We start from the raw sequence: 10571 nt of genomic DNA, 5'->3' as shown, positions 1-10571 counted from the left end.
ATATATATATAATTCATCAGTTTTAATTCCCTTTCTGTATAAGGACAAACTTAAATACAGGGTAGGACAAATTAAATAATAGACATTTGTAGCTGAATGTTTGTGAATATACAAAATGTCATGTTGAAATGGTAAAATTTCACATACTTATATATACGCACACAAACAAATGCACACACACACGTATATATGTATATATATATATATATATACATATATACTGTATGTATATATATATAGATATATATATATATATATATATATATATATATATATTTTGTGTGTGTGTGTGTAAGCACATAGTAAAAAATAGATACAGTGAGTCCCCGAACCTTTGCTACTTTCCCGACTTTCTAAAAAGAGTGAATGTTCGTACTCATTTGTATTGTAAAGAAGCAGTGAGAGAAGAAGAAGGCGAATTATTTGGAAAAATGCAATTATATTCGTAGGAGACGTCGGTCGTTCCTTAGACATTATTGGAGTCGATTTTAAAATAATACAGCACGGCAATTTCCTTGGTACCATGATTTCAAATTCCAAATGACCCTCTCAGTGTATTTTTACCGTAAGTAGGCTCATTCGCTCGCCTGCGCGCGCGCGCGCACTTCTGTTAAAACATTAGGTAGTTGTAAGATTTTTAAAGCCGAAAGTAAAACTTGCCGGAGGGAAAGTATTGGTTGCATGTACTGTACACAATTATGGTCTAGGTACGGAGAGGTTGGGAATAAAAAAAAAATGGTTAGGTATTAAACTTCGCCTATGTGATGTTTTGGGGGTCGGTACTCGGGTTTGTGGTCAGCGATTTGAATGCCAAAGTATGTAACCGGGACCCGCGCGGAGTGGCTGTATTGCCCGGAATGAAATCGACTAAAACAACCGGGTGTCGGTGTTTTCTTAAAGCGAGACTGGAAATACTCTTTTGAACAGACGTGGTGGATGAAAGTCCGACAAACTGAGCTTAGCCACCCGACTGCCGTGGACTGAGGCACTGTATCGCCAATCACTGGAGTTTCCAGATCTCGGTAGCAACATCGGTGCAAGTTGATGCTATGCTGTTAAAAGTTTATTCTTAGTATTTTCCAACTGTTGCTTCACTCTAGTTATTTCTGGTCGTTTAGATTTATATAAGAAGTTTGTGATTTTGGAGCTACAAAGTAACGTCATTATGTTTTAATTGTTAATCGAAAATGTGTATATATATACCTATATATATGTATATATAGATATAGATACATATAGATGTACATATAGCTATAGATATAAGTTTATCAAGAAGCGTAAAAATGAGGAGCAGGCGATGCAAGGTGCAAATATGTCGGGCAAGAGAAGACTTACAAGTGTGAGATGGAATGACTTATGGTACATTTTTGTCTTGAAGACGCTGACGAAAGAATCAAAAACCTGTTTGTAATTGTATGTAAAGCAGGTTTACGAACATCCGGCTGATGAGGGGAGGCAAAAATAAAATCAAAATATACGTAGGCAGTTAATTAGAGTTAAGCGAAATAGCTAAGGGAAAAGATGAACCTCTATTTATTTTTTATTTTATTCAGTCGATGAAATATATTCGTATGGAACAAGCCCACGGGGCCATTGACTTGAAATTCAAGCTTCCAAAGAATATGTTGGTTTCAACCTCCCACCATAGACCCCGTACCGCTGTAGTAATTGATCATGATACAGAGCCAGTGATTTTTCATCGCCCGGGGGGAGGCGCGAACAAATGACATCTGAGTGGCATACCAAGACACTAACCACTACCAGCGACCAGTATAAATAATAGGAAGAAACAAATTTACAATTTGAAATCAAACGACGGTTAGAGAGGTAATGGCAGACTGTAGCTGAAAGACTGATAAAAAAAAAAAAATTAAAATTCACAGTGCACGTAATTTTTAAATAACTTGGATGTGTAACAGTTTTATTTTCCAGTACGAAAATATAATTTTATGCATTATATTCCATCACTGATACACAGTCGTGAAATGTAGAGCTTCTCTCGGAAAAGAAATGTAGTACGTTTTCAGCGTTCTTGTAATACACTTCTCGAGCATAAGCAATTGCCTATTTTGATATGGCTTCCATTTTCTCAGTTATTGATCCCACAAATCCTCACAACTGGTAGTCGTGAGGAGTTCGTTTTACCTATTAGGTAAGTGGGGTTTTTTTTTCTTCTCGTACAGAAGTAGACAAAGACTGCACGTGTTCACCATGCAAAGCAGATTTACGGAATAAAGGAATCAGCTGCTTGTGGTCAAAGCTAGCATGTACTGCAAGACTTCTAAGGAAACTTTTGGGGGACGTTAGAAATGTGAAACAAGTTCTTCTAAAAGTTTTCTTGCTATCGCTGTTGCAACAGCGATTTATTTTATATGTAAGACATAAAAGTCCAAAGAAATGCACCAATTTCTCGGCTTATTTGTTGCTTTAATGAGGCCATGCCATTTCTGAAATTTGTTAAGTTGTGGTTATATCCGATTGCCGGTTGTATTTGAGGTATTTCTGGGTTTCATGAAGAGAGAAATTCATGCCAGTACGTTCTCTTAATTAACTTAACACGTGCATGTATATATCTACTGGAAGCGTCATTTCTTTGTTTAGAGGACCGTCTGTCGAGTTTTCTATCGCGAGCATTCCACGAAAAATGACAGTTGCTGGTATGGAATTGAATAGCAGTGGTAAGAGGCCATTACGTCATTAGGATCATGGGGGACTAGGTAACGGTGTAGGTAAGGGGGGGGGCTAAGTAAGGTGAACTACCTCCGCGTCTCCCCGTGTCTGTCACTCAGCGTTGTTTATTGATTATTGATTAACCTGCAGAGTGAACCACTGTGCAAGAAGCCTTACTGTTATAGTGGGACATTTCTCCTCAGTCTTCCTTAATCTCTCTCTCTCTCTCTCTCTCTCTCTCTCAAGTAGGAGCTAAATTTCATAATACACATCGGTTTTCTTTTTCCTTCGTGCCAGTTTCGGTGTTTTCTATAATTTGACCAGTTCAATTCGTTCTAACTTTTTGTCTTATTTTCATGTCTTCATGCGTCATCCTTTCAACTCTTGTTATTTCACAAATTCTGCATAAAACATTTAATGTCAACATACTCCCTCCCTTGCTATCTGTTTTGCTTGCAGTATCCGCTATTCACTTACACAAGAGATATGGGTCTGCCTTCGCAACTTCACATGTTCTGTGATTCTCCTTTTTTTTTTTTTTTTATCACTCTGCCATCAACCTTTTCAGTGCCTGCGAGTACTGAAAATTTCCCTTCTTCCACCATCGCTGCTAACATTCATTCTTCCTGCTTTAGATTCCATTCAGCCTCCCTTTCCAGTTTCTCTCTCCAGATCTTTCATGGTCGTTTTTATTATCATTATCTTATTTTCATGATTCTGACCTCACCCCGAAAAATACCGAACAACCACAGGGACAGAGACGCATAACACACCTTTATCTAAGACTTATTTACACACTACATCGATCAAACCCTGTCTTCGTCGATGACCACAGTCATTGCGATGCCAGTTGCGTAATTTATCAAACATCCCAGTAGCTTTTAATTGCTATCAACAAATGGCCATGTAGACTTTACATGGCACAACTTCTAGTCTTTGATAAACTTTTGACTGATACAACTTCTACATAGCCTGAGCCCGTAGTGCTCCTTCACTACTAAATCTTCTTTTATCTTTATGAATTGAAACACGACTGCAAACCTTCCAGGCATACCTAATTCATTTCATGTCCATCTATATAATTCTTAAAATCACTTCTTGCTAATATCAATTTGCATAGAGGAACAGTGTTTTCTCACCCTTTCCTTGGGACTATTATTTTATTTTTTTTTTTTGGTGGGGGGGGGGTAGGCCTTACACAGCAGGGCAAGCCGATATCCCCTTCGTACTACAGTATCTTGCTTGAAATTTCATCAACTCCTGGCACATTTCCCCATTTTCGACCTCTTCCTGTTCTCTTATCTAAAGCAGCCTCTTTTGCGAACTTGAAATTGACAGCCCCTTTCAATTTTCAATTCTTCACATGTGCCATTTCTGAGCTGCACATTCAATCACTACAATACTTGCTCCATGATGGCCGGACTGCATACTCCACTTCTCCAGTTCTCTCGGGTAATGAATCTTCTCAGCTCGCATGCCCCTCCAGTACAGCCTTCCTTCCTTGGGTTCTTGGTGAAGCTCATTCTTGAATTTTCATTAACCCCCCCCCCCCTGCTTTTCTTGTTGCTTTGTCCATGACTGCCTTATCGGTCCTCACATAGGCCTACACCTTGCTCACGTATATCTCTTCTGTTAGTAACTGCATTTTGAGCTGTCCCCCTATTTCATTTGGTATGTGACTATTTATTATGCCATAACAGTAAACTTTTGTTCCTTCTTCATACACGCCTCTACCTACCTGCTAGTAGAGACTCTGACAGTTGGATTTTGCGTACCTCTCACCTCAGTGTCTCTTGCCTAGATCCATTTTTTGTTTTCCAGTAACTCACCTCAGTATCTTTTGCCTAGGTCCATTTTTTACCCAATAACTTTATTTATAAAATTCACTTGTCTCACGTGTATTTATAACCAAATTCTGAAGCATTCCTTTCAGACGGAATATCCTATCTATTCTTCCTTTCACATCAACCAGGTAATGATCAGGTAAACATACTTTGAGCCACCTCTGAGGAAGTAGTACAGATTCTCAGAGTGATGTAAACAGGCAAGAATTTGGCCTAAGTCTTTTAAATGGAAAAAAGAAACTTTTATTGATTTCTTCGTAAAACATCTGAGAAACCTGAAGATCGATTTGGAGTTCACAGAATCCAAACATTTGCGCATGAAAACAACAACAGTGTGACATAGATGGTTCACGGGATCTTTTCGCACCCGTTCATTCTTTTTATTGACAAATTTCTGATGTGTTCACCCTTCCATAGTTTAGTTGGCATTAGTAATAATATGAAGTTTTCAGTTCCCATTTCCTTCACGCCTTTAGTCTTGGTCTATTTCTTTTCCCTTTCCCCAAGGTTCTTGATTTAGTAATTAAGTGAACTTTACTAATGCAGCTTTGTTGCGGGGCATAATTTTCCCTAAATTTAGGCAAAGGTCGAGTAAGTAATTAACCTAGTATGTTTACTGATCGCTATAGCTGAGTGTGACTTCGTCCTTTTTAGGTATCCATTTTCATAATTTGTACATAATCAAAATGATAGGTTAATTAAATGTGGTCATTAAATAGAAAACCGTCAAAACTTTCATTTTTCTACAGTGGAGATGTCATGAGGCCCGGATAACTACATCAGTATATACAGTATTTGATGCGACTTGCTAGTTTAATAAGGATTTTGACAGGTAATTCGGTCGCTGTGAGATAAATCCTATAACGAAATAAAGAGATATATTCCTGCAATTCCTCGCAATGAGTTAATAAACAGAGATAAATGCATAGAGCCGCAAATGCATTTTTTTTATCATATGCCTCTTTAGTGTTTGTCTTTGGACAATAAATATTACTTTAACGATATAATTACCCATGTCATTGAAGAATTAATAATGTCTCATTTGGATCCGATAGATCGGCTTTTGTTTGAAGGGTTGACGGAGTTATGAAGCTTACAAGTTCTTTTGTTTGTGAAGAGGTCCAGCGGAGATGAAAGGGCAAAAGAAGAAGAAGAAGAAGAAGAAAAAAGGGCTGATAAATGGGATGGGTTCGGAAATACGTTTCCTTCAGTTGATTTGTGAGCCGGTAACCATCATCATTGAAGCAGCGTCGCCCCAGGGGCTCGGATGAAAATGACGATGGCGCTAAGTTGTGAGTGACGGCGATGATGATGGTGTATCCGAAGGGGAAGTCTCCAATGAGGGGGTTTAAGCTGCCTAATTAGGATGTGTGTGTCTTAGACTTCGTTTTATTAGGGGGTTTTACAACCTCGTCGATTTGCTGGTCGTGTTCCAGTTTATCTGTTATGTTATCTTCCAGTGCTTCGTTTTGACGGCATTTTATTCCGTTCATCATGGCGTCGAGGAAGCTCTCTGGAAAGGCAGCCAGCGAGCGACCTCACCTGTGATACAACTTCTCCTGAAATTACAGGCTGCGCTGCTCCGTCCTCACGCGGGGGCCACCTGGATTTCTTATCTTCCCTGACGGTAATGTGCTTTAATACCAGACCTATTAATTGGGGAGGAGGAGGAGGAGTGCTGGGACGAGAAGGGCGAGGTAATCGAGTGAATGATGATGATGATGATAGTGGCGGTCGTGTGTGTGTGTGTTTTTTAACCCCGACGATGAGAGGGTAATCATGGGATGAGGTGGCCGAGTGGCAGGCATTGGGCGTGAGATAGGTGCGAGAAAAGGCGTGGCGTAGGGAGCGAAAGGGCGGGACCATATCTGTAAAGTTGGCAGTCGAAAGGTTTTCATTGCCTGATGATTGCGCGTGATTACGGAGGCGCCGGACGCGATACGTCCAATTACGACGTAGCCGTCAGCGCGCACGGGCCGATTCGTGCGGCCCGTCGATAAGTGTGTCATTAGAGGGGTGGCTGGCCGATTCCGGGATCAGGGCCTTTTCACGTCCTCTCCCCTGTCCTCTTTCTCTCTCTCTCTCTCTCTCTCTCTCTCTCTCTGTATCATTTCTCTATCTTCCGTATTCCTCCAAGCCCAGCCTCCCTCCCTATAGTTATTTACTATCTATTTTCAATCTCTTTTACCATCTACGTGCTCTCTCTTACCCTTCCAGAATCATCCTCCTCCTCCTCCTCCTCTCTCGATATCATCCATCATTTCTCTCTCTCTCTCTCTCTCTCTCTCTCTCTCTCTCTCTCTCTCTCTCTCTCTCTCTCTCTTCCAGCCGTGTACTCGCCTCCCTCGATAACTGCATCAAATTAGCAATAGCAGAATGCGGTCTCATGCGCACCCTTTATTTATTTCCAGGGAACAAATGTTATAATGCAGGATCCCCAGCATATGGAATGGCTGGGTGGACCGGAGGATGGGGGATCCTGGGGTTCGAGGCAGGCAGGGAGAGGGCAGGGAGAAGGGAAGGAGGTTATTTCGAGTCCGTAATAACATATTTTGGTTATTGAAAATATTCGTTGTGTTGAAAGCAACTCGGCATGAGAAGAAGAAAATATGATTATTATTACAGCTCGTCGGTTGCTTTGCCATCGTTCATGCCGTGTTCATGCCCGGGGGCGAGCGATGCGATTTCGGAACTCGTGTGTATGAATATTGCCGGCCCCGGCCGGCCCTCGAGTGTCGGATCCTTTCGTTCAGGTTCCCCAGAAAGCGAGGGGGTAACAGGCTGCGAGATGGACGAATGATAACGAAAAGCGGTCGTTAATGAACCGCGGAGTTCTTCCTCGTTCCTTCCAGAGAAGCGAACAATAATATGATAGTCTTGTTAATGGGCCAATTTATTTTTTGTCGTCCTGGGAAAGACGGGGTTGTTGCGGCGGCCATCTTGCCTGGGGCGGCGATCATTGCAGAGGCTCTGCGTAAGAGAGAGTCATTTTGGAAAATAAAATCCGGGTAATTTCGCTCGCCATATTGTGCTTGGCGGGAACCCACATTGCAGCCAGCGTTCTCGAATGTGAAAGGGGACGAAGGGAGGAACAGCCACATAGTCGAGATAATGGAAGGGAAAGAAGACACCGCCGTTTTGCAGCTCTGTCTCATTAGCGACAGAGCCGAGATTTATGGAAGCGATCGCGCTTGTACTCTAAGATCAAGTTGAATAAGGATATGTTTCTCTTTTTGTCAAGTTTTACTACTTGTCATCGCTCGTGTAAATTCATATTTTTACTTTATGTTCTTTAGTTTCTGGTGTTTTCTGTAAGGCTAAAGGAGTAGTCGTGTTCAAAAGAACTAAAATACTCGAGTGATGGTATGAAAGAAACAATGATTGTTTCTCCACATGCAAAGTAGAAATTCTCTCTCTCTCTCTCTCTCTCTCTCTCTCTCTCTCTCTCTCTCTCTCTCTCTCTCTCTCTAACGCATATGGTATGGGGAGGACCTGTAATTATCTTCAAAGGTTACACCTTTGAAAATCGCTTTTATTTTCAATTAAACTTCGAGTGTTTGTCCTGTATACATTGTCAACTGGCATCAGTATATGTATAACAACAGCATGGCGACTTGAAGTGACGGTGGGATACATGAAACCGTCTTGTAACTTCACCACATTTAATATCGTAATACTTTGGGATAATATTTCAACGGCCGTCGTCTGGAGACACGAGCATGGAAACTCATCTTTTCATTTCCTGTTCGGAATTTCACAAGATTTCACTTAAAATCGTAGCTTAAAATATTAGGCAATAAGGACGGTGAAGGTTACACTGAACGGTGAATGCCGCCGGGAGAGTTCACATAGCTACAGTTATTAGTCTTCTGTAAAAGAAGACTATTGTGCCGGCTTTGTCTGCCCTCAGATCTTAAAAACTACTGAGGCTAGAGGGCTGCAAATTGGTGTGTTGATCATCCACCTTCCAATCATCGAATATGCCAAATTGCAGACCTCTAGCCTCAGTAGTTTTTATTGTATTGAAAGTTAAATTTAACCATGATCATGCGTCTGGCAACGCTATGGGAGAGACCACCGCCGGGCCGTGGTTGAAAGTTTCATGGGGCGCTGCTCATACAGCATTATACGCTGCACAGAAAATTCGATTGCCCCGAAGAAACTTCGGCGCATTTTTTACTTGTTTATTCATGCGCATACTTAGTGGCCCTGCAGCAGTGAAAAGCTAAGAATTTATTTCATGGCCCCTGTTTTTTTGACATCTGAAAATGTTCGTTCTTTCGCCATTTCTTCGTATAAATCTAAAACGCAGAGCTGATGATTAGCGAGGAAACCTCTTCCGAAACTTTCATTCAGGTTTATTGCAGTGGGTTATTGGTGTAGTGGCCGTGTGCTTGAACAGGTATGTTCACGCACACGCTATGTTATATATATATATATATATATATATATATATATATATATATATTATATATATATATATATATATATATATATATATATATATATATATATATATATATATATATATATATATATATATATATATATATATATATATATATATATTATATATGTATGTGTGTCTGTGTATATATATGTGTATATTTGTGTATATATATATACAGTGTATATATATATATATATATATATATATATATATATATATATATATATATATATATATAAATAAATGAAAAATATATAAAATTTCCCATAGCCAATGATTTTCAGTTTTGAAAGAGAAATTTTAATGCTTAAATGCTGAAAGTTGGTATAGCTGTGCCTTTCGTATCAGTGCCCGTGAAACATAGCTCAAAACGTACAATTCCATAAATAGTTGCATGTGAAATATTTGAAACTTTTATTTATCGCGCTAAAATTGAGCTCTGCGCAGGGAATGCATCTTTGTATATATGGCTCCTTTTCAGGTATTCATTTCGGCAAAAATCAAACTAAGGTTGCTTTTTTTACTTTGTCCAGGGAGACAATTCATTCTGCTTTTCCTTTATGTTACACATTTCTTTCGCTTGCCATGCCTGGATTTTAATCTCTGCATACTTATACCTATAAAACTGTGTTCTTCTTTCAGGTACCCCCATAAACCGACTGCCCATCATGGCTAAACAGGTCCTAGACTTGTTCGAATTATACAACTTGGTCGTGACACGTGGCGGGCTTGTCGACGTCATCAATAAGAAACTTTGGCAGGAAATCATCAAAGGTCTGAAGCTTCCTTCGTCCATCACGAGCGCCGCCTTCACTCTCAGAACGCAGTAAGTCCTCTTTGATGTCCTCATTTTCTAAAGTCTGTTTTCGGTTTATCATAAAACCTGGCTGTCTTCACTGACTGGATCACTGAGTATCATACTTTGAATACTATCTATCTTTACCTGCTTTCTTGAGGAAGAGAAATACCATTATGTGTCAGCTACTTTCTCAGAATGAGAAATTTAGTTTTATTTTATACCGGGCTAGTGTTGTAGATCAGTTTAATTCGATGATCGTGAGTCTCTCAGTTTGTCGCCTAGTATTGGAGAAGCATAATATCCTTTCTTGTTGCTTTCCTTGTTTCTCTTGCCTTCTGTAGAGAATCTTGAGACAGAGCCTTCAGGTAAGGTAACTCTTGGGTAGTCATTTGGGTTCTGTAAGGAAAGCTCTTGATTGCTCTTTGAGACTGAGGAGGCTGGGTCATGCTTGCTTGTAAAATCTGAACGCATTCTACTTCTCAGGGTCTGCCTTATAATAGGAGAAATATTCACCATCGTACTATCAAAGCTGGTAAAATATATATATATATATATATATATATATATATATATATATATATATATATATATGTATGTATGTATGTATGTATATTATATGCATATATGTGTATATATATATATATATATATATATATATATATATATATATATATATATATATATATATATATATTTATTGCTACTTCAAGAACCATAATGAAATCATTTACAACTTGAATGTCGCCGAATAAATTCTTTGTTAGCATTGTTGCCACCTGAGCTTCCCCAAAATTGCTGGAGTCGTGTC

At 39.5% G+C, this 10571-nt stretch overlaps 1 protein-coding gene across 9 annotated transcripts in view; it reads left to right on the top strand.

Annotated features, from left to right (window-relative positions):
* Positions 1–10571, top strand: part of LOC136832206 (AT-rich interactive domain-containing protein 3C-like) — a 383925-nt gene that overhangs the window by 334154 nt on the left and 39200 nt on the right. For all 9 annotated transcript variants that reach the window (XM_067093037.1, XM_067093034.1, XM_067093032.1 and 6 more), the window contains one exon: positions 9607–9790. In XM_067093037.1, coding sequence (XP_066949138.1) covers positions 9607–9790 — 184 coding nt within the window. The remainder of the gene's footprint in view (positions 1–9606; positions 9791–10571) is intronic.

This window comes from Macrobrachium rosenbergii, chromosome 49, assembly GCF_040412425.1.
Source record: "Macrobrachium rosenbergii isolate ZJJX-2024 chromosome 49, ASM4041242v1, whole genome shotgun sequence".
Lineage (NCBI taxonomy): Eukaryota > Metazoa > Arthropoda > Malacostraca > Decapoda > Palaemonidae > Macrobrachium > Macrobrachium rosenbergii.
Note: the sequence above shows the minus strand (reverse complement) of the source record. Positions and strands in the feature narration are given on the sequence as shown.